This window comes from Myxine glutinosa, chromosome 5 (genome assembly GCF_964187855.1).
Source record: "Myxine glutinosa chromosome 5, kmMyxGlut1.1, whole genome shotgun sequence".
NCBI lineage: Eukaryota > Metazoa > Chordata > Myxini > Myxiniformes > Myxinidae > Myxine > Myxine glutinosa.
The window spans coordinates 2,305,281-2,331,202 of record NC_136265.1 but is presented as its reverse complement, the minus strand read 5'-3'; the positions used below and the strand labels follow the sequence as shown (position 1 = coordinate 2,331,202).

The 25,922-nt window shown below is 45.0% G+C and overlaps 1 protein-coding gene and 1 long non-coding RNA gene across 2 annotated transcripts in view; one reads left to right on the top strand and one right to left on the bottom strand.

The window, feature by feature from the left end:
• LOC144892193 (uncharacterized) overlaps window positions 1–12,993 on the bottom strand; it is a 477,241-nt gene extending 464,248 nt beyond the window's left edge. Inside the window, exon 1 of the long non-coding RNA XR_013623393.1 lies at window positions 12,890–12,993. This is a non-coding gene — a long non-coding RNA (uncharacterized LOC144892193). The remainder of the gene's footprint in view (window positions 1–12,889) is intronic.
• LOC137428036 (receptor-type tyrosine-protein phosphatase H) overlaps window positions 1–25,922 on the top strand; it is a 329,265-nt gene that overhangs the window by 7,196 nt on the left and 296,147 nt on the right. Inside the window, exon 2 of the mRNA XM_078777499.1 lies at window positions 25,403–25,433. Within this exon, the coding sequence (XP_078633625.1) occupies window positions 25,403–25,433 (31 nt within the window). The remainder of the gene's footprint in view (window positions 1–25,402; window positions 25,434–25,922) is intronic.

Below are 25,922 nucleotides of genomic sequence, written 5' to 3'. Positions count from 1 at the left end.
CCTAGGATCCCAAGCCGGCACCCTAACCGCTACGGCAACATCCTAGGATCCCAAGCCGGCACCCTACCCGCTAAGCCAACATCCTAGGATCCTAAGCTGGCACCCTAACCGCAAAGCCAACATCCTTGGATCCCAAGGCGGCACCCTAACCGCTAGGCCAACATCCTAGGATCCCAGGCCTGCACCTTAACCGCTAAGCCAACATAATAGGTTCACTAGCCGGCACGCTAACCGCTAAGCCAAAATCCTGGGATCCCAAGCCTGCACATAACCGCTAAGACAACATCCTAGGATCCAAAGCCAGCACCATAACTGTGAAGCCAACATCCTAGGATCCCAAGCCTGCATCCGAACCGGTAAGCCAACATCCTAGGATCCCAAGGCCGCACATAACCGCTAAGCCAACATCCTAGGATCCCAAGCCAGCACCATAACCGCTAAGCCAACATCCTAGGATCCCAAGCCTGCATCCGAACCGCTAAGCCAACATCCTATGATCCCAAGCCGGCACCCTAACCGCTAAACGGACACCCGAGGATCCCAAGCCGGAACCCTAACCGCTAAGCCAACATCCTAGGATCCCAAGCCGGCACCCTAACCGCTAAACGGACACCCGAGGATCCCAAGCCGGAACCCTAACCGCTAAGCCAACATCCTAGGATCCCAAGCTGGCACCCTAACTGCTAAGCCAACATAATAGGATCCCATGCCGGCACCCTAACCGCGAAGCCAACATCCTCGGATCCCAAGCCGGCACCCTAACCGCTAAGCCAACATCCTAGGATCCCAAGCCAGCACCCTAACCGTAAAGCTAACACCCTAGGATCCCAAGCCGGCACCCGAACCGCTAAGCTAACACCCTAGGATCCCAAGCCGGCACCATAACCGCTAAGCTAACACCCTAGGATCCCAAGCCGGCACCCTAACCGCTAAGCTAACACCCTAGGATCCCAAGCCGGCACCCTAACCGCTAAGCTAACACCCTATGATCCCAAGCCGGCACCCTAACCGCTAAGCTAACACCCTAGGGTCCCAAGCCGGCACCCTAACCGCTAAGCTTACACCCTAGGATCTCAAGCCGGCACCCGAACCGCTAAGCTAACACCCTAGGATCCCAAGCCGGCACCCTAACCGCTAAGCTAGCACCCTAGTATCCCAAGCCGGCACCCTAACCACTAAGCCAACATCCTAAGGATCCCAAGCGTGCACCCTAACCGCTAAGCCAACATCCTAGGATCCCAAGCCTGCACCCTAACCGCTAAGCCAACATAATAGGATCCCAAGCCGGCACACTAACTGCGAAGCCAACATCCTAGGATCCCAAGCCTGCACCCTAACTGCTAAGCTCACACCCTAGGATCCCAAGCCGGCACCCTAACCGCGAAGCCCAACATCCTAGGATCCCAAGCCGGCACCGTAACCGCTAAGCTAACACCTGAGGATCCCAAGCCGGCACCCTAACCGCGAAGCCCAACATCCTAGGATCCCAAGCCAGCACCCTAACCGCGAAGCCCAACATCCTAGGATCCTAGCCGGCACCCTAACCTCTAGGCCAACATCCTAGGATCCCAAGCTGCACCCTAACCGCTAAGCCAACATCCTGGGATCCCAAGCCGCACCCTAACCGCTAAGCCAACATCCTAGGATCCCAAACCCGCACCCTAACCGCTAAGCCAACATAATAGGATCCCAAGCTGGCACCCTAACCGCTAAGCCAATATACTAGGATCCCAAGCTGGCACCCCAACTGCTAAACCAACATAATAGGAGCCCATACCGGCACCCTAACCGCTAAGCCAACATCCGAGGATCCCAACCCGGCACCTTAACCGCTAAGCAAACATCCTAGGATCCCAAGCCGGCACCCTAACCGCTAAGCTAACACCCTAGGTTCCCAAGCCGGCACCCTAACCGCTAAGCTAACACCCGAGGATCCCAAGCCGGCACCCTAACCGCTAAGCTAGCACCCTAGGATCCCAAGCTGGTACCCTAACCACTAAGCCAACATCCTCGGATCCCAAGCTGGCACCCTAACCGCGAAGCCAACATCCTAGGTTCCCAAGCCTGCACCCTAACTGCGAAGCCAACATAATAGGATCCCAAGCCGGCTCCCTAACCGCTAAGCCAACATCCTAGGATCCCAAGCTGGCACCCTAACTGCTAAGCCAACATAATAGGATCCAATGCCGGCACCCTAACCGCTAAGCCAACATCCTAGGATCCCAAGCCGGCACCCTAACCGCTAAGCGAACACCCTAGGATCCCATACCGGCACCCTAACCGCTAAGCCAACATCCTAGGATCCCAAGCCGTCACCCTAACCGCTAAGCCAACATCCTAGGATCCCAAGCCTGCACCCTAACCGCTAAGCTAACACCCTCGATTCCCAAGTCGGCACCCTAACCGCTAAGCTAACACCCTTGGATCCCAAGCCGGCACCCAAACCGCTAAGCTAGCACCCTAGGATCCCAAGCTGGCACCCTAACCGCTAAGCTAACACCCTAGGATCCCAATCCGGCACCCTAACCGCTAAGCCCAACATCCTAGGATCCCAAGCCAGCACCCTAACCGCGAAGCCCAACATCCTAGGATCCCAAGCCGGCACCCTAACCGCTAAGCTAACACCCGAGGATCCCAAGCCGGCACCCTAACCGCGAAGCCCAACATCCTAGGATCCCAAGCCAGCACCCTAACCGCGAAGCCCAGCATCCTAGGATCCCAAGCCGGCACCCTAACCGCTAAGCCAACATCCTCGGATCCCAAGCTGCACCCTAACCGCTAAGCCAACATCCTGGGATCCCAAGCCGCACCCTAACCGCTAAGCCAACATCCTAGGATCCCAAGCCGGCACCCTAACCGCTAAGCCAACATAATAGCATCCCAAGCCGGCACCCTAACCGCTAAGCCAATATATTAGGATCCCAAGCCGGCACCCTAACCGCTAAGCCAACATCCTAGGATCCCAAGCCAGCACCCTAACCGCTAGGCTACCACCCTAGGTTCCCAAGCCGGCGTCCTAACCGCTAAGCTTACACCCGAGGATCCCAAGCCGGCACCCTCACCGCTAAGCTAGCACCGTAGGATCCCAAGCTGGCACCCTAACCGCTAAGCCAACATCCTCGGATCCCAAGACGGCACCCTAACCGCAAAGCCAACATCCTAGGATCCCAAGCCGGCACCCTAACCGCTAAGCGAACACCCGAGGATCCCAAGCCGGCACCCTAACCGCTAAGCCAATATACTAGGATCCCAAGCTGGCACCCTAACTGCTAAGCCAACATAATAGGATCCCATACCGGCACCCTAACCGCTAAGCCAACATCCTAGGATCCCAAGCTGGCACCCTAACTGCTTAGCCAACATAATACGATCCAATGCCGGCACCCTAACCGCGAAGCCAACATCCTAGGATCCCAAGCCGGCACCATAACTGCGAAGTTAACACCCTAGGATCCCAAGCCGGCCCCCTAATCGCGAAGCCCAACATCCTAGGATCCCAATCCAGCACCCTAACCGCTAAGCCAAGATAATAGGATCCCAAGCCGGCACCCTAACCGCTAAGCCAATATACGAGGATCCCAAGCTGGCACCCTAACTGCTAAGCCAACATAATAGGATCCCATACCGGCACCCTAACCGCGAAGCCAACATCCTAGGATCCCAAGCCGGCACCCTAACCGCTAAGCCAACATCCTAGGATCCCAAGCCGGCACCCTAACCGCGAAGCTAACACCCTAGGTTCCCAAGCCAGCACCCTCACCGCTAAGCTAACACCCGAGGATCCCAAGCCGGCACCCTAACCGCTAAGCTAGCATCCTAGGATCCCAAGCTGGCACCCTAACCGCTAAGCCAACATTCTCGGATACCAAGCCGGCACCCTAACCGCTAAGCCAACATCCTCGGATCCCAAGCCTGCACCCTAACCGTGAAGCCAACATAATAGGATCCCAAGCCAGCACCCTAACCGCTAAGCCAACATCCTTGGATCCCATACCGGCACCCTAACCGCTAAGCCAACATCCTAGGATCCCAAGCCGGCACCCTAACCGCTACGCCAACATCCTAGGATCCCAAGCCGGCACCCTAACCGCTAAGCTAACACCCTAGGTTCCCAAGCCAGCACCCTAACCGCTAAGCTAACACCCTAGGATCTCAAGCCGGCACCCTAACCGTGAAGCCAACATCCTACGATCCCAAGCCGGCACCCTAACCGCTAAGCCAACATCCTAGGATCCCAAGCCGCCACCCTAACCGCTACGGCAACATCCTAGGATCCCAAGCCGGCACCCTACCCGCAAAGCCAACATCCTTGGATCCCAAGCCGGCACCCTAACCGCTGGGCCAACATCCTAGGATCCCAGGCCTGCACCTTAACCGCTAAGCCAACATAATAGGATCCCAAGCCGGCACGCTAACCGCTAAGCCAACATCCTGGGATCCCAAGCCTGCACATAACCGCTAAGACAACATCCTAGGATCCAAAGCCAGCACCCTAACCGCTAAGCCAACATCCTAGGTCCCCAAACCGGCACCCTAACCGCGAAGCCAACATCCTAGGATCCCAAGCCGGCACCCTAACCGCTAAGCCAACATAATAGGATCCCAAGCCTGCACTCTAACCGCTAAGCCAATATCCTAGGATCCCAGGCCTGCACCCTAACTGCTAAGCCAACATCCTTGGATCTCAAGCCGGCACCCTAACCGCTAGGCCAACATCCTAGGATCCCAAGCCTGCACCCTAACCGCTAAGCCAACATAATAGGCTCCCAAGCCGGCACCCTAACCGCTAAGCCAACATAATAGGATCCCAAGCCGGCACCCTAACCGCTAAGCCAACATCCTAGGATTCCAAGCTGGCAACCTAACTGCTAAGCCAACATAATAGGATCCCATGCCGGCACCCTAACCGCTAAGCCAACATCCTAGGATCCCAAGCTGGCAACCTAACCGCGAAGCCAAAATTCTAGGATCCCAAGCCGGCACCCTAACCGCTAAACTAACACCCTAGGATCCCAAGCCGGCACTCTAACCGCTAAGCTGACACCCTAGGATCCCAAGCCGGCACCCTAACTGCTAAGCTAACACCCTAGGATCCCAAGCCGGCACCCTAACCGCTAAGCTAACACCCTAGGATCCCAAGCCGGCACCCTAACCGCTAAGCCAACATCCTAGGATCCCAAGCCGGCACCCTAACCGCTAAGCCAACATCCTAGGATCCCAAGCCGGCACCCTAACCGTTAAGCCAACATCCTAGGATCCCAAGCCGGCACCCTAACCGCTAAGCCAACATCCTAGGATCCCAAGCCGGCACCCTAACCGCTAAGCCAACATCCTAGGATCCCAAGCCGGCACCCTCACTGCAAAGCCAACATCCTTGGATCCCAAGCCGGCACCCTAACCGCTAGGCCAACATCCTAGGATCCCAGGCCTGCACCTTAACCGCTAAGCCAACATAATAGGATCCCAAGCCGGCACACTAACTGCTAAGCCAACATCCTAGGATCCCAAGCCCGCACATAACCGCTAAGCCAACATCCTAGGATCCCAAGCCTGCACCCTAACCGCTAAGTCAACATCCTAGGATCCCAAGCCTGCATCCGAACCGCTAAGCCAACATCCTAAGATCCCAAGCCTGCACCCTAACCGCTAAGCTAACACCAGGCTTTCTTGGCTTCTATTGGTATATTATATAAATATATAAATATCCATATATATACACTTTATACCAATTTAAAACATTTTAAAAAATCTTCCAACGTGCAAGCCCAATGGGGATTGTGAGTTTGAATCCCGTCTGGGTTGAATATTTTTTCCCCTTACTTTTTCAAGTCTATAATATCGTCTTGAATACATTTATTGTACGATGAACAAATACATTTTGTTCGTATTTAAAATGTACCTTGGGTAAAATGTCAGGGGCATAGAAACGGCCCCTTTATATAAGGGGATGTGTCATGTAGCAAAGCAAAGAAAAGAAGGGACATTAAAAAAAAAAAATCGTGTGCATGATGGACTACCCTTGTGTTCTGAGGAGGAACCAGGTAATGCTCTAGAAAAGTTCATATAAATGGTGCCAATTTGATTCATGCACCTGCATGAAGAATTAAATGTATTTTCAATGCAGTTACAGTTTCTTGGTTTATTTTTCTTGGCATATTTCTGAGGAGTTTGTAGACAGTGTAGTGAGTGTGACTAGAGTGAGTGATAGGTTGATGATGGTGAAAATGATGATTGGAAAGCTCTTGGTGAACGTCATCTCGGGATATGCTCCGCAGCTTGGTCGAAGCGATGAAGAGAAGGACACGTTCTGGTGTGCGATAGAGAAGCTGATGGAAAACGTGAAAGATGAGGAAGTTGTTGTGGTCGGAGGAGACCTAAATGGACATGTGGGAAGGAGTATGGATGGTTTTGATGGAGTTCATGGGGGTTACGGATATGGTGTGAGAAATGGAGAAGGTGAAAGGATTTTGGAGTTTGCTGATAGAGCTGATTTGTTGATTTGTAATACTCAGTTCCAGAAAGAGGATAATAAGCTTGTTACATATGTCGAGATCGAAGACCTCAAGGGAAGGAAGAAGAAGAAGAATCAGAGGAAGAAGAGCAACAATGTTTAATAAAATCGATTATATACACACGTGTGGAGCGAGGCTCAAGAATGCGCCGCCTACACGCAGCGGGCAATTCCTCAAGACACTCGCTGAAAAATAAGTGGAAAGGCATTTCATTTATAGCAAAATATTAGACAAGAATCTGCGCTAAAAACATAGCAATACAAGGCCATAAGGACAACATCTCCCATTGTCCCGTCCTACAGAAGGTCAAATTTAGACAACAAGATGTAAGCATAATGATAGGCTACGCTTTTTTTGGCTATCTATCTAAACATATCAGACCCGAGCGCAGGCCGAAGTAAATATTCTTATACACTAGGCTAAATGGTAGATGAATGATTGGATACACATGCCGAATACCATTACAATCAAGTATATGTAATGTCTATATTTCTTCCGAGGTGTTAGGTTACGTCCTTGCTTTAGGAGACATACTGAAACTACAAAGATATATAATTAATTATTCCCTTCGTGAAGGAGGCGTTTGGATGACATCTTTTTTCCTGTACGTGGGTCGAGAGCATTTTATCTACTGTTTGGCACATTCATTCAAGGACTAATTTACTAGGCTAAGGATCCACCCTGCACGTTGAGCCTCGAAACCACATTTTGTCCACTCACCTCTGCCTGCAGTTGAGTTCAAATCAGTTTTTAGAAGCACGATATATAATTTCAGATGTTATGATCAATTGAGTCATGGGGCTAAAACCCTAATGGCTGACAGTTCCTTCCTTTGTCTTTACAAGACAACTCCTTGGAAAGACACCAAATTCATCAATTAGTTACATGCCAGGCACGACATAGCGTCACGTATGCTCAAAGAGAGATACCGGCCCTAACTGGCCGTCTAACATTCAACGTATGAATTGTTAGCCATAATTCGCGACGACGGCGCCTGGTTTTAAGAGATTGCTGCCGCCCGCCAGATTCCGAATCCACCCTCGCTGCAGCGTAAGTGCGACCCGGTTGCCAGCCTGATTAAGGGGCCCTCTTTATGCAAGTGAGGTCCTCGCGAATCAGGGCAAACAATTGACGTTAAATGCCATCAAGCCCTGTACATGTGATTTGCTGGGTGGTGTAAATAATTTTTTTTAAAAAGAACGTACACTTTCTAAATCACAGATATAATCATCCCAACTAAAATCATAATCATTATCAGAATCCCAAGCATCAAATAGGTTCATCGATCACCCCATATACTCCTTCCTTTTCTGCCAACAACATATCCAAAACCACTTGATTCTGCATCACCATCGTTTGCATATGCATTAATTCGTTTTCCAATTGTAGTTCTGCGATTCAGGTTTCGTTTCCAATTCGTTCCATTACTAATGCGAGACTATCTATTTGCCAATCATTCATAATACATAAGAGGCGTTAGCCAGTACACGCAATGGGTTTTCCACACAAGTATCACAATCATCACAAACATCGATGCAGGCATTAGCCAGTAGCCCGTTCCCACATGGGATTTTCACAGTCATCACAAAAATCAATACAAAATTCTGAAGCGCTGGTCACATCTGCCTTGTTGAAGGACCCATTCAGATCGACGGCCTCTGTGGTCAAGATCATGGTTTTCCAACGGCGGTTTCTTCATCGTCCATCCTGAAAAATACTTTCTTACACACACCATGATCAATTCCTAGCCCCCCGTCCCACTAATTGGCATTTAGTTACCTTATCTCTCAGATGGTTGGCTTATTCATAGCCGCATTTCCTGTGTCGTGTCTGGAAATTCAAATGCCATATTTACTTTCACCAATTTCCGAAAATTCCTTCCTTTTAATCATCTTCCCTACATCTAATAATACATGATTTACCAAATTTACCTTGGGAAAAATGGATCCCAGATAACAAGTCCCTCCCCACTGTTCGGGTAGGTATGGATATGCTTTATTTCCGCAAATAAACATTACTCCATGGGGTGGGATAAGGGCCGAGGCCATGCATTTACTGATCTCAACGCGGGTGGCGCTTGGTGTTCCCCAAGATATGGTTAGCTTGGTTACGTTATGCTGGGCTTGGTCATCTATGGTTATTACAAGGGGGCCTCCCTTTTTCTCTCCATCTGGTGTCGGATGGCAGGGTATGGGTACATTCCGAGGTTCCCATCTGAACGTGTCCCTTTCCTATAAGACACACCCGTCCCTTTTGCTCTGTCACCCAGACTGGATCAGGTGGTTTGTCTAACAAAGCCTGCTTAATGGGTGGGGTATATCGAAACTCCCGGGAACACACTGCCGGGTAGATTTGGGCCTATCAGTTCCAAGGTTGTGGTCAGACATGGGGTACGCTAGGGTCCTGAGCACATATCTCGTAGGGACAGGGGTAGCACTACCATTTCTATCCCTGTCGTACTGGTGTGGGGAAAATGCATACACATCCAACAACGTGATCGGTTCTGTACCTTCGCCATTGCACGGGTCACTGTCCAATACGTATTTTCCTTTGGCTTTTTCTTGCTTTCGATCCGTGGGTGCGGAATTAATATGTGTGAAATGCATGGTGGCCTATAATCGTAGGGGGAGCTCTGTGACGTCATGAATTCACATTGTAGTAATCGCTTGCTTCAAACGACTGAGGGCAGCAAAACCTGTCTAAACCTACTGCCATTTAACGACGCTTCCCAGATGACGGCTCCCATACACCATTCTGGCACAAAATTGTTGCATCCCACAGATGCCACGATTATTTGAACAAACTCATTTTCCTAATCCACCCTTTCAATTTTCATTTCAATTTAAAGTCAATCCAATGTCCTCTAATCCCTCTCTCATGTCCCCAGTGCTGGCAAAGCTGTAAATTAAACTAAATGTGATTGCCACCCCTAACAGGCGGTGGTGCAGCATCCTCGATCTGTGGTGGTGCGTTTGAGGTGTCTGTGTTTGTGGGTATGGCCAACTTACAATGTGTGGCATGTACTCAGGACGACTTGCCCTCACAAAACACCGCTGTTGGTGTGATCAGAAGAACTTGGTGGCCCCGTCCATCTTGGTTCGAGCGCAGTCTTACGGGTGAAAACATGTCATCTATGCAAAACTTTAAAAAAACATGTCATCCATGATAAGTAATTCAAGTGCTGCCATATCCGTTGTTGGCTGATGCCGTTGACATATAGCGCACGAGCGACAGACCATGGTAACCACAGTCGAAAGGCCTGGTGCTGCCCAGGTGGAAGTGACCTGCCTCATCACCCCCCTATGGCACACATGGCCATTTGGATGCGCCATGCGTGCCAACCATGGCAATAAAGCTCGCGGTGCCACGGGTTTGTCATTAATCGTCCACATTTGTCCTTCTGCGGGGCGTTGAGCTCCCAATTTAATCCAATTTTTGCTGTTCTACGTTTGAGGCCGCGGCTTGTAATTGTATTACATCGAACTCTGTAGGTGCGGATGTCGGAACGTCTGTCTTGAGGTGCCAAATTAATTATGAACCCTTCATTGTTGTCCAACACATGGACCGTTCGGTATTCAACATTGTATCGACGCCTTACTGGCGTTTTCCGCAGTCGGTCCATCATCCATGTACGACAGTACCCTGCCATTCCCAAAAATCGCAACGAACACACTAACTCTTCACTGTTATCCTTCACTTCATTTCAAAATTTCACTGTTATCCTATCAATACCTGGACAATTTTTTCCTTTCCTTCCTAGATACGCGAATTTCACATCAGTATAAACCCACTGGAAAAATTATCTGAAAAATAACTAGCCTCCCAAAAGCATTTCCCTGCAAGAGCGGGGTTAGCCTTGCGGTCCACATGACAATCTTTTTTAATTGGTGTGATTCCCATATACCCACTCCTGGTGGAGTTCTGTTCACCTGGTCTGCAGAGCCGTGATCCAATCTTCACCAGCCCCCAATCACCTTCTTATCACAAAACAACAGTCCATAACTAACCACTTTTCTTTATTTCCCGTCTTTTCCATCAACTTTTATAATCTTTTCCCCTCCCTTTCTTAGCAAACCTTGCAAAGTCACTTGTCATTGACAAATGATCCATCTAATTTGACTTTCCATTTATCATCTTCGCACTTTCCACGACATTCTTCTCACTTACTTTAAACCTTTTCTTCAGACACAACCCACATGAGTTATGAAAACAATTTCCCCTTCCAGGCACGTGTCTAGCCACTCACAAAGTGTCCATAAGACAACGTCATCATATTTCACAGAACTCCACCACTCTATTAAATCCTAAGCATACCCAATGGGCAATCCACGAAAAAATCAAAGCATTTTCAGTCCCCTTTTTCCCATATACTAGTCAATGTAAGTCAGCCAAACATAAACAAAGAGGTTCCAGCGAGTTGTGACCTCCATAACTCTAAACAACTCCGCTGGCACCTTTTAAAACAAACTTTCCCAGTCACTTACTAAAATAAAGTGCAGCTCTTGTCCGTAGATATACGTTAACCAAGGTTACATGAGACTTGACAACAATAGAATTTGGCTACCTACAGAAAAAGTACCTGCACAACACATTTACAAACCAATTCGTCCCCTCGTATTAGGGAACGTCACAAATGTTCCACCACAATTTACAGCAGGTGACCACCCACCTGCCTTCTGTCGAAGTCCAGTTCAATTTCCATTCACAGACAGACAGACAGACGAATCCCCAACGTACTAACAGGATGGTCTCACAGAGGCCATTCCATTCAAATCTGTGGGCTGCCACGATTCTTCCCGCCAGGACACACCATCATAGTCCCCATAGTCACACGACACGTCAGCAGACACAGTGAATGACATTCAACACCATAACAAACGCCGCAGAAACTGCTCCTCCTTGATCCATATCTGCAGACGCAGTCAGACACACCCAGTTGGACAGACAGACTGGCTTCACATTACAACTGCAAACATCCGAAATGACAACAGCTAACACCAAATATTTATTGTCCCCCTTTCAGGGAAGTCAAATCAACCACCATTAAAGCACAAAACCGAAAACGACCATATTCTCAGAGTATATACCATATACTCAGAGTGAGACCCGAAAATCAAGCAGACAGACCGACAATCGAACCTGTCTTTCAACACTGCCGAACGACAAGTCTGCAGACACTGAGGGAGTGACATTCGACCCCCAGTAGATACCGCGAACACCGCTGTTGGTCCGCACCTGCAACTCCATCACGCCTGCAACTCCCTCAAAATCAGTGTTCAGAGACATGACTCCATAGACAGCCAGAAAGCCAGACAAATACGGACACACACACACAGAGATTAATATATTTTTACAGATTAATATACAGAGATTAATAGATTAATATAAACAATTAATATATTGTCCACATTCATCTTGGTCAACCCAACCCATTCTGGCTCTCCCCAAGAGCTCTGTGTCCGGACAGACAGACAGATAAACGGACCGGGTGAAACCATAACCATCCATCCTTCCGATTGGGCTCACGTCCGCATCACATGTCATTCTTGCCTTCATTCAACGCATTCTGTCATCCCACGTCGGCCAAATACAAGCCCCGGCCATGCCGTTGAATAAACACCCTGTCGGTTGACAGCCTATTATTTTTGACCTTCACTCCCATTCTCCCTTGCTACATCTGGAGAGCCGTTAATGTGGGGATGTAATTGAACACTTGTTTTAAAGCCCTGTCTACACATGCTCTCCATAACATTCTCATTATTCCCTGTCAATTTTACTCATCCGGATTGCCCAACGCCCGCAGGCAATTTGGGGAATCCCTTGTCAGTCAATGACACACATCAATGACACACACACAATAAACACAAATACACGCTGCAATGACAGATCATTCATTCCCTTGTACACAAATACCATGTGACTGACCTTTCATTCTCCATACAATACAGTATAAATTCATGCACACTCATGCACACTCATGCACACTTCAATCCTACTTACCTGTGAACTCTAACACATCCAGTGCGTAGCTTAACTTAAAATACTCATTATTCTACCTTTCTTGGGCTAGTCCCTCCTGGTAGTCCTAAGATCGGGTCGCCCCCCGATTCCTAACCTTAAACGCAGTTCTCACGCCGGAGTAACTTAATACCTATTATCTATCACCCACATATGGGTCTACCTGCTTCTCACGCAGGAAGCTTACCTTACCTCCTTATCCCGGGCGCCCTGTATAATCGATTCATTACCCACTGCTGCTCTGATTTATACTAAATTTGGTTCGGAATGCAAGCCATGTGGAACAGCCGACAGAGGTCCACACGTGTCCAAAGCAAGGCGGGAGGCTTCAATTTCGAGGTGCAAAAATGCGTACCCACCAAATTAGATGCCGGCAGGCCTCCCTCCCGACCTGGAACGTGAGGATCCACCTCGTCTGCACACTTGGATGTATCCCACTCCTGACACCAAAATTGTCGAGATCGAAGACCTCAAGGGAAGGAAGAAGAAGAAGAATCAGAGGAAGAAGAGCAACAATGTTTAATAAAATCGATTATATACACACGTGTGGAGCGAGGCTCAAGAATGCGCCGCCTACACGCAGCGGGCAATTCCTCAAGACACTCGCTGAAAAATAAGTGGAAAGGCATTTCATTTATAGCAAAATATTAGACAAGAATCTGCGCTAAAAACATAGCAATACAAGGCCATAAGGACAACATCTCCCATTGTCCCGTCCTACAGAAGGTCAAATTTAGACAACAAGATGTAAGCATAATGATAGGCTACGCTTTTTTTGGCTATCTATCTAAACATATCAGACCCGAGCGCAGGCCGAAGTAAATATTCTTATACACTAGGCTAAATGGTAGATGAATGATTGGATACACATGCCGAATACCATTACAATCAAGTATATGTAATGTCTATATTTCTTCCGAGGTGTTAGGTTACGTCCTTGCTTTAGGAGACATACTGAAACTACAAAGATATATAATTAATTATTCCCTTCGTGAAGGAGGCGTTTGGATGACATCTTTTTTCCTGTACGTGGGTCGAGAGCATTTTATCTACTGTTTGGCACATTCATTCAAGGACTAATTTACTAGGCTAAGGATCCACCCTGCACGTTGAGCCTCGAAACCACATTTTGTCCACTCACCTCTGCCTGCAGTTGAGTTCAAATCAGTTTTTAGAAGCACGATATATAATTTCAGATGTTATGATCAATTGAGTCATGGGGCTAAAACCCTAATGGCTGACACATACACGTCAGGTGGGTCGACGACAACCGTTGACTACCTGATGGTGCGTAGGCGAGATAGGGGGCACCTCCGGGACACAAAGGTGATCCCGGGGGAGGAGGCTGTTTCACAGCACCACTTGGTTGTCTGTGACATAAGGGTGAAAGGTGCGAGGAGAGCTCGCCGGGTGAAGTGCCAACCGAGAATGAAGGTGTGGAGGTTGAAAGAGGTGACAGTGAGGGAGGCATTAAAAGAGAGGCTGAGTAGGGTAGAGGATGATGTGGTTGAGCTTGAACGTGGTTGGATGTCAATGAAAGATAGTCTGTTGGGAGCCGTTGGTGAGGTATGTGGATGGACAAAAGGACCACCGAGGCACTCGGAAACATGGTAGTGGGATGATGACGTTGGAAAGAAGATTGATGAGAAGAGGAAGAAGTTCAAGGTGGCAGAAGGCGAAGGGTACGGGAGCAGAAACAGCAGAGCATGAAAGTTATAAGGCAGCCAAGAAGGCTGCAAAGAAAGAGGTAGCAAAGGCACAGGAGGCATGTAGGAAAAAGTTCGGAGAAAACTTTTATTTGGAAGAGGGTCAGAGAGCGGTATTCAGGATTGCAAAGCAGATAGCGAAAGAGAGGTGTGATGTGATGGGGGTGAGTTGCTTGAAGGATGAAGTGGGACAAATCGTTGTGGAGCCAGATGTAATTAAAGGAAGATGGAAAAGATATATGGAAATGCTGTTGAATGCAGAGAATGAATGGGATGGCAACATAGAGAGTAACCCAGTTTTAGGACCGGCAGAGAAGATAACTGAGAAGGAAGTTGAGGAAGCGATAAAAGCAATGAAGAGTAGAAAAGCGGGAGGGCCGACGGGAGTTGTGGGAGATAGTCACGTGACTGTGAAGTAAGTACACCCCATGTAAAGTTTTGACTTTTTCAACATATTTCAACATACAGCTATTTGATCCTCATTTCAACAATATTGATAGATAAAGGTGATATAATATAACATATCATGAAACATTTACATTTTGTAGTCCATTGTATAATTTAAATAAACATAAATGCAAATTTCGCATGTGGAAAAAGTAAATACACCCTTGGCTCTAATAGGTGGTATTGCCCCCTTTGGCAGAAACAACCTCAAGTAGGCGTTTCTTATAACTGTCTACCTGTCTCAGACATCGACTGGGAGAAATTTTTGCCCACTTCTACATGCAGAATTCTTTCAGCTGTGCGATGTTTGAGGGGTTTCTTGCATGCACAGCTCGTTTCAAATCCCCCCACAACATCTCGATGGGATTTAGCCTTTGCCTTTAGCAAGATTGACTTGGCCATTCCAGAACCCTCCATTTCTTTCTTTTCAGCCATGCATTGGTGGATTTACTGGTATGTTTAGGGTCATTGTCATGTTGCAAGGTCCACCTTCGGTTGAGCTTCAACTTTCTGACAGATGGCCTCACATTATCCTCAAGCACCCTCTGGTACAATTAAGAATTCATAGTGGATTCTATGATGGTGAGCTGCCCAGGCCCTGATGCAGCAAAGCTGCCCCAAACCATAATATTTCCACCACCATGCTTTACAGTTGGTATCCGGTTCTTGTGGTCAAATGCTGTCTTTGGTTTTCGCCAAACATGTCTTCTGGTACTGTGGCCAAATCGCTCTACCTTTGACTCATCTGTCCAGAGCACATTGTTCCAGAAGTGCTGGTCTTTGCCAAGGTGTTCATTGGCAAACTTTAGTCTTGGCCTGATGTTCTTTCTGGACAGCAAAGGTTTCCTCCTGGCACACCTCCCATGTAGATCAAATTTGTGCAGCCTCTTTCTAATGGTGGACTCGTGCACTTTGACATCAACAGTGGCAAGAGCTACCTGTCGGTCCCATGATGACATTCTGGGATTCTTAGAGACTTCTTTCAGCATCTTGTGGTCTGCTCTCGGGCTGAACTTTCTGGGGCGGCCTGGCCTGAACAAGTTGGCAGTTGTTTGGAATCCTCTCCACTTGTAGATGATCTTCCGGACAGTCGAATGATTGATTTCAAATTGTTTGGAGATCTTTTTAAATCCCTTCCCAGACCTGTAGGCATCTATAGCCTTCTTTCTGAAGGCCTCAGAGTGCTCTTTTGATCTAGGCATGGTGACGCAGCACACTTCAACAACAAAGAGCAAACCAAACTAAATTTCTGAGGTTTAAATAAGACAGGTTCCTCCAAGATCCTCTCTGACGATGTTCTAGTCATTTGCACCTGAGCCTGGTGCACCTGATTCTTATTTTAGGTATTTGAAGTCGTGATAAATGTAGGGGTGTACTTACTTTTTCCACATGTGAAATTTGCATTTATGTTTATTTAAATTATACAATGGACTACAAAATGTAAATGTTTCATGATATTTGTTATATTATATCACCTTTATCTATCAATATTGTTGAAATGAAGATCAAATAGCTGTATGTTGAAATATGTTGAAAAAGATAAAACTTTACATGGGGTGTACTTACTTTTTCACGTGACTGTATGTTGAAGGCAGCGGGAAATTGGGGTGTGAGGAGAATGACAGAGATCTGCAATCAGGTGGTGAAAGAAGGCCGCATTCCAGTGGATTTGGAACTGAGTACCCTCGTCCCTCTATACAAGGGGAAAGGTGACCCTCTGGATTGTGGCTCGTATAGAGCGATAAAGTTATTGGAGCATGGAATGAAGGTATTGGAAAGGGTGTTGGAGAGGAGGATAAGGAAGAAAGTGAAGATCGACGAAATGCAGTTTGGATTTATGCCAGGAGGAGGAACGCCGGCCTTGCTTTTTATTGTGAGGCAGTTGCAGGAGAAGTATATGGAGAACAGGAAGAAGTTGTTTCTTGGGTTTGTTGATCTGGAGGAAGCATTCGATAGGGTTCCATGTGAAGTAGTGACATGGGCATTGAGGAAGTTAGGAGTGGAGGAATGGTTGATCAGAGTAGTGATGGCAATGTACAAAAGAGAGCGCACAGCCTTAAGGACGAAGGACGGGAACAGTGGTGAGTTTGAGGTGAAGGTGGGAGTGCATCAGGGGTCGGTACTAAGTCCACTACTATTTGTAGCTGTCATGGAGGTGCTGGCTCAGAACGTAAAGGAGGGTTAACCGTGGGAGTTGTTGTATGCAGATGATCTGGTGTTGATTGCGGAAAGTATGGATGGACTGAAGGAAAAGATGAACAAGTGGAAGGAGTGTATGGAGACAAAAGGTCTGAAGGTGAATATCGGAAAAACGAAGGTGATGGCAAGTGGTAAAGCATGTGGTGAGGTGGAATGAACTGGGAAGTGGCCATGTGCTGTGTGCAGGAAGGGTGTCGGAGTGAATTCCATTCAATGTCCAATGTGCGCTGAGTGGGTTCATCAAAAATGTAGTGGTTTGAGAGGGTCATTAACCAGTGTGGCAGCTACATTCAAGTGTAGGGTGTGCACAGAGGGAGCTGCAGATGGAGGAAATGTTGTTGGATCTTGGAGACAGCGTGAAGCTGGAAGGTGTGAAAACATTTTGTTACCTAGGAGACATGCTGAATGGAGATGGTGGATCAGACTCGGCAACGGTTGCTCGAGTGAGTTATGCATGGAAGAAGTTTCGGGAACTGAGTGGCATGCTGACGTGGAGGGGAGTGTCGTTGAAGCTGAAGGGAAAGGTGTATGCTGCATGTGTGAGAAGTGTTATGATTTATGGGAGCGAGACATGGGTAATGAACGTAGAGCAGCAACGAAGGCTGGAAAGGGTGGAAATGCAAATGGTTCGGTGGATGTGTGGAGTATCGTTGAGAGAGAGGAAGACAAATGATGAATTGCGAAAGATGATGGGAATAGAGCCTGTGATGGATGCTGTGAAGAGAAACAGGTTGAGATGGTTTGGTCATGTGTTGAGGAAGGATGAAAGTGACTGGTTGAGAAGAGTGATGGAAATGAATGTCGAAGGAAGTAGAGGACGGGGAAGACCGAGAAAGACTTGGCTAAAGATGGTCGAAGAAGAAATGCGGGCTCGGGGGTTAACAGGGCAAAATGGAGAAGATTGTCATGGGGACCGCAAGGCTAACCCGCACTCTTGCAGGGAAAATGGCCTTAAAATGCCTGTTGTGTTGTTGTTGTGACAGTTTCTTGGTTTCAAAGAGACCTCTTCATGATTCTTCAAAAAAATTAAATGCCAAACATTATATTAGTTTTCTATTCTACTGCAGAAGTATGTGTACAAATTGGATTAGATGAAAGAATTGTACACCTGTGCAGTGAAGAGGTCTCTTTGAAACCAAGAAACTGTAACTGCATTGAAAATACATTTAATTCTTCATGCAGGTGCATGAATCAAATTGGCACCATTTATATGAACTTTTCTAGAATTACCTGATTCCTCCTAAGAACACAAGGGTACTCCATCATGCACACGATTTTATTTTATTTTTTCCTTATTTTCTGTACTTTTCGACATGGCGTATCCCATTTCAAGGGCCTTTTCTATCACCTGGCATTTTACACCAAGAATTCACTTAAAACTTGAACAGGATTTGCATATCAGGTCACTGAATTCGACCACTGATTATTTTGAGGTCAAAAGGTCAATATAGGCCTGATTCCTAATTCACCGATGTCCCTGTTCTCTACTGTTGTTGTTTGTTTGTTTTCCTCCCTCATCCGTCTTGTCTCCCACTCCCTTTATTTATTGTATGTGTTATGGGTCAGTGCATGTTTTAGTGTGTAACGTGTTAGCTCTTACACGAGCCTTGATTCTGTATACAAAAATTTTTGGTCTCGTCTTGATGTACACACATTGATGTGTTTATTATTTATTTTATAATCTCGATGTATACACATTGATGTGTTTATTATTTATTTTATAATCTCGATGTATACACATTGATGTGTTTATTATTTATTTTATAATCTCGATGTACACACATTGATATGTTTATTATTTATTTTATAATCTCGATGAACACACATTGATGTGTTTATTATTTATTTTATAATCTTGATGTACACACATTAATATGTTTCGTATTTATTTTATAATCTTGATGTACACACATTGATGTGTTTATTATTTATTTTATAATCTCGATGAACACACATTGATGTGTTTATTATTTATTTTATAATCTCGATGTACACACATTGATATGTTTATTATTTATTTTATAATCTCAATGTACACACATTGATATGTTTATTATTTATTTTATAATTTCAATCTTCACACATTGATATGTTTATTATTTATTTTATAATCTCAATGTGCACACATTGATATGTTTATTATTTATTTTATAATCTCGATGTACACACATTGATACGTTTATTATTTATTTTATAATCTCAATGTACACACAGATATGTTTATTATTTATTTTATAATCTTGGTGTACACACAATGATGTGTTTATTATTTATTTTATAATCTCAATGTACACACATTGATATGTTTATTATTTATTTTATAATCTTCGGTTCTGTTTCACGGTTCTGTTTAAATATTATTTAAATATGTATAACCTTTCCCCTTCAGTGTTTTACTCAGTGGTATTTTACAACACGCTGTTTTTCTTCCTATTTAAAAGGCTTTTCTCAATTTCCTCTCCAACTCATTCCACCTCAAAAAAAAGAAATTCAATATCTTATACGTCTCCCTCACTACATGGTCTAAATTCACATTCATTCCATCCCTCCTCCATCATTCTGAACCGGATTGCTAACTTGAAAATCACAACAAACCCAATTTGTTTTCAATGTTCGTCTTTCATTAATCATCCACTTTCTAAACTCCCCTCTTGCCCCTCCCATCCAAATCCCTCCCCTTGCACCTACACTCCTAAACTCCCCCCTTGCCCCGCCACTCTTAAACTCCCCCCCTACCCCTCCACTCCTGAACTCCCCCCTTGCCCTTCCACTCCTGAACTCCCCCCTTGCCCTTCCCCTCCTAAACTCCCCCCTCACTCCTCCCCTTCAAAACTCCCCCCCAACCCCTCCCATTCAAATCTCCCCCCATACCATTCCTCTCCAATTCTCCCTCCTCTCCCCTCCTCCTCAAAGCTGCCTCCTGCCCACTTCGTCTCCCTTCTATCTCATACCTCCACCCCCCCCCCAACCTTCTTCTTTCCTCTGCCCCCCCTCAAACAACCCCTCACTGTGCCTCATCCCTTCACCTTCAAACCTTTCATCCTCCTCATCCTTCCCTTTCTTGGAACTCTTCGGCAATCGCTGACACACTAACAACTGCTCTCCCTACCTCCCCCTCTCATCCTTCATCTTACCCTACTCCTCCCCTCCCCTGTCCTGTACCCGATGCTCCCCCTCTCTCTTCATTAACGGTATGGACCTCAAACATCCGGGGCCTTCGCTCAAACCTGACTGATCTCTCCATACAGGTTGCTTCTGACAATCCAGACTTGATCTGCTTAACAGAGACTTTCCTCCTTCAAGATGTCTCTGATTCCTTAATATCTCTTCCTGGTTACTCCCTCCTCCGGTATGATAGACCTGAGCCTCGGCCTGGTGGTGGGGTGGCTATCTTTATCAAAAACTCTCTTCCTCACTCTCCTTGCACTGCCCTCTCTCCTCCTCACCCCCAGGAGTACCTCTGGCTACGGCTTCCTCTCCGCTCCCACCTTTTGTTCATATGTGTTCTGTACCGTCCCCCAAACAGTGATGACTCCATCTACATTTCACTGTCTGACAACATGGACCAACTTCTATCCACTCATCCCAACTCTCTCTTCCTCATATGTGGTGACTTCAATTGTCATCATGCCACCTGGTTGGGTGTGGGTTCCTCTCTCACCAGTCATGGCACCTCAGAAAAGGACTTTTGTGACTCACTGGGATTGACACAATCTGTCAATTTCCCGACCCGGATCTCAGCCAATGGAGTATCTTCTCTTCTAGACTTGGTTATGACTAACTTCCCTGCTAATGTCTGCTGCTCTTCTTCTGCTCCAATCGGTTCTTCTGATCATGTGCTTGTCAAAGTGGACATCTCTCTGGCCATTCTCAGAGAGCCTCCTCAGCGTCGACGAGTCTGGCATTTCACTCAGGCCGACTGGGACGGTCTTCAAGCAGCCATCAATCGTCTGGATTGGTCTCCCATCTCCACTGCCTCTAACATCAATTCTTCCTGGGAATTCTTCCAAAGCAAACTGATCTCTCTCATGCACAGATTTATCCCATCTCGCCTTCAGTTGTCTTACCCTTCCTCCCGTCCATGGTACACTGAATCTTGTGGTGAGGCAGTTGCCCTGAAACAACTTGCCTTTGCCTCTTGGAAGGCTAATCCAACTGAAGGAAATCTCAGTTCCTTCCACCAAGCTCGGAACAAGTGTGTGTCTACCCTCAGGAGTGCCAGGAAGCACTATCTCTCCTCACTCAAGAATGAACTCTCAAACCTGTCTCCTTCCTCCAAATCCTGGTGGCGTCTGGTCAAATCCGTTTCTGGTGTTTGTTCCCCCTCCATCCCCTCCCTTACCTCAAATGGCCACACAGTTGACATCGCACGTGACAAAGCCGAATGCCTCAACTCTGTGTTTGCCTCAAAATCCTTAGTCCCAAACCCATCTCTCTCTGTTCCCACCTTTCCCAGTCGAACCAAACTGCTCCTGGACTCTGTGACCTTCTCTCCTGACAAGGTGGAGGAGTTTTTGTCAAACCTCGACTCTGATTCTGCAACTGGACCAGATGGCATCAGCCCACGGGTCCTAAAATCCTGCTCTGCCGCTCTATCTCACCCTCTCTCTGTTCTTTTCACCCTATCTTTTGCTCAAGGTCATCTGCCAGCATCCTGGAAATCAGCAAACATTACCGCTTTACACAAAAAAAGGTGCAAAAACAGATCCTTGCAACTACAGACCAATCAGCCTGCTCCCAATTATCAGCAAAGTCATGGAATCCATCATTGCTTCGGATATGAAATCTTTCCTCTTCTCCAATGGCTTGATCTCTGATCATCAATTTGGTTTCAGACCAGGTCACTCTTCTCTGGACATGCTGCTTCTGCTGTCTCAACAATGGATGGAGGTCCTCAATGCCAAACAGGAAATCAGAGCTGTCTCCCTTGACATATCACGTGCCTTCGATACGGTCTGGCACCCAGCTCTGCTCACCAAACTCTCCTCCTATGGTATCCATGGAAATCTCCATGCATGGCTTGCGGACTTCCTCTCTGGTCGTAGTCAACGTGTGGCCCTGAATGGATTTCTCTCATCTCCCCTTCCCGTTCAGGCTGGAGTTCCCCAAGGCAGTGTGCTGGGCCCTGTGCTTTTTCTGGTCTTTATCAATGATCTCTCCGACTCTCTGGAAAATCCTCTGTATCTCTTTGCTGATGACTCCACTCTCTGCCGCTCCATTCCTCTTCCCTCAGATCGGCAGTCTGCAGCCTCCTCACTCTCTGAAGACCTGGACAAAATCACAGACTGGTCAAACATGTGGAACATGTCTTTCAATCCTGACAAATCTCACACTCTTACTATGTCTCTCCGAAAAGATCGACTGGACAACCCTCCCATCTACTTTCTCAACAATCCTCTCCAAGAAGTTCTGTCGCTCAAGCTTTTGGGTCTCACCATCTGCCATGATCTTTCTTGGGAAAACCACATTTCCAAGCTGGCCTCCAAAGCCAGTCGCCGACTGGGCATCCTCCGTCGTGCGAAGTCCTTTCTAGGCACACCTGAGCTCCTCACCACATACAAGGCTTTCATCCGCAGCTCAATGGAATACTGTTCTCCCCTATGGGCTGATGCTCCTGCCTCAAACCTGGCTCGGCTTCACGCTGTTGAATCCAAAGCTTTCAGAATCATTGGAATCTCCCGCGATGAAGCTATCTCTGAGGGCCTTTCACTCACTCACCGCAGGCAGGTAGGTGGTCTTTCTGTCTTCTACCGACTCCTCTCCGGCCTTGCTCCCCCAGCTCTCTCTGTGCTCTGTCCCCCAAATATTCCTACAGGTCGCACAAGATCTGCCAGCCACCCTCTGATGGTTAAACTGCCGAAATCTCGGCTCTCTGCTCACCTTCACTCTTTCATTCCTCTTTTCTCCCGCCTCTGGAACAAACTCCCACACTCACTTCAATCACACTCCTCCCTCCAGGTCTTCAAACAGCTGTTCACCACCATCTCTTATCTTCCCCCATCCAAAACCTTGATCTTTTCTACCCCCACTAATTCACCCCAGATCCACCTTGTTTGAAATTCCAACTTCTTTCCTGGAAGTCTTGGCAGTGTCCATATGTTTTATACCTCTCCCACCCCCCCCCCCCCCCCTTCCCATGCCTTCCCCCCAAAGCCCTCTCCCTCCCACAGTTCTCTCGATGTCTCCATGTCTCTCGGTCCCTGCTCTCAAACGTTGTGTTTGTGTCCTTCCCCCTCTCTCCCCATCTTGTCTACCGCTCCCGATGTTATTTGTTTTGTGTGTCTGTTTGTCTTTCTGTGTGATTAATGTTCGCTCTTTCACGAGCCTCGATCTTGTATACAAAAAAAAAAAAAAAAAAAAAAAAATCTCGATGTACACACATTGATGTTTATTATTTATTTTATAATCTCGATGTACACACATTGATGTGTTTATTATTTATTTTATAATCTCGATGTACACACATTGATGTTTATTATTTATTTTATAATCTCGATATACACACATTGATGTGTTTATTATTTATTTTATAATCTTGATGTACACACATTAATATGTTTCGTATTTATTTTATAATCTTGATGTACACACATTGATGTTTATTATTTATCTTATAATCCTGTTGTACAAACCTTTATATGTTTATTATTTATTTTATAATCTCTGTACACACATTGATGTTTACTATTTATTTTATAATCTCGATGTACAAACATTTATATGTTTATTATTTATTTTATAATCTCGATGTATACACATTGATATGTTTATTATTTATTATATAATCTCGATGTGCACACATTGATGTTTATTATTTATTTTATAATCTCGATGTACAAACATTTATATGTTTATTATTTATTTTATAATCTTGATGGGCACACATTGATGTGTTTATTATTTATTTTATTATCTCGATGTACACACACTGATATGTTTATTATTTATTTTATAAACTCAATGTACACACATTGATATGTTTATTATTTATTTTATAATCTCAATATACACACATTGATATGTTTATTATTTATTTTATAATCTCGATGTGCACACATTGATATGTTTATTATTTATTTTATAATCTCGATGTACACACATTGATGTGTTTATTATTTATTATATAATCTCGATGTGCACACATTGATGTTTATTATTTATTTTATAATCTTGATGAACACACATTGATGTTTATTATTTATTTTATAATCTCGATGTACACACACTGATGTGTTTATTATTTATTTTATAAACTCAATGTACACACATTGATATGTTTATTATTTATTTTATAATCTTGATGAACACACATTGATGTTTATTATTTATTTTATAATCTTGATGAACACACATTGATGTTTATTATTTATTTTATAATCTCGATGTACACACACTGATGTGTTTATTATTTATTTTATAAACTCAATGTACACACATTGATATGTTTATTATTTATTTTATAATCTCAATGTTCACACATTGATATGTTTATTATTTATTTTATAATCTCGATGTACACACATTGATACGTTTGTTATTTATTTTATAATCTCGATGTACACACATTGATGTGTTTATTATTTATTTTATAATCTCAATGTACACACATTGATGTGTTTGTTGTTTATTTTACAATCTCGATGTACACACATTGATGTTTATTATTTATTTTATAATCTCGATGTACACACATTTATGTTTATTATTTATTTTATAATCTCGATGTACACACATTGATGTTTATTATTTATTTTATAATCTCGATGTACACACATTGATGTTTATTATTTATTTTATAATCTCGATGTACACACATTGATGTGTTTATTATTTATTTTATAATCTCGATGTTCACACATTGATGTGTTTATTATTTATTTTATAATCTTGATGTACACACATTAATATGTTTCGTATTTATTTTATAATCTTGATGTACACACATTGATGTTTATTATTTATCTTATAATCTAGATGTACAAACCTTTATATGTTTATTATTTATTTTATAATCTCTGTACACACATTGATGTTTATTATTTATTTTATAATCTCGATGTGCAAACATTTATATGTTTATTATTTATTTTATAATCTTGATGGACACACATTGATGTTTATTATTTATTTTATAATCTTGGTGTACACACATTGATGTTTATTATTTATTTTATAATCTTGATGTACACACATTGATATGTTTATTATTTATTTTATCATCTCGATGTGCACACATTGATATGTTTATTATTATTATTTTTCTCAATTTCACCTTGTTTGTGTTTAATATTTATTTTTTCTCAATCGCACCTTGTTTGTGTTTATTATTATTTTCTCAATCTCACCTTGTTTGTGTTTATTATTATTATTTTCTCAATCTCACCTTGTTTGTGTTTATTTATTTATTTTTTCTCAATCTCACCTTGTTTGTGTTTATTATTTATTTTTTCTCAATCTCACCTTGCTTGTGTTTATTATTTATTATTTCTCAATCTCACCTTCTTTGCGTTTCTGTTTCAGGTGCTGGCGTTTTCCCTGGGAGTGCAGTCATGTAAGTGATGGTTTTTGGAATTTGATGAAAAATCCTGTTTCATATTGTCGTGTCCCCGGGGTTAAGACTCTTGGGTGACAGATGGCCAAACAAGTGTTAACTCCGAGGCGTATACCTAAACTATGGCGGTGTTATCTCTTCAGCACGTGAGGGCAACGGAGTTCCCTGGTCTTCTTGCACGGATGGACGTGGCATGGGGGTTATCCGATCCCCACAGACAAATAAACGCACAAGACAAATAAATAGACAAGACACACGACAAGACACGACACAATAAACGCACAAGACACACGACAAATAAATGCAGTAAGTAATGGGTTTAATGAAAATAAATGTGAGGATAACAAAATGAATGTGCGGTAAAATCGAATTCCTAAATGAGGATCCTCCTCTCAGACACAATTACAACACAAGGGGAAAACGAAAGTAAAAATAAATGTTGTGTGGTGTGTTGGCTGGTACTCAGCTCTGGTCTCCACGACGGTTTGT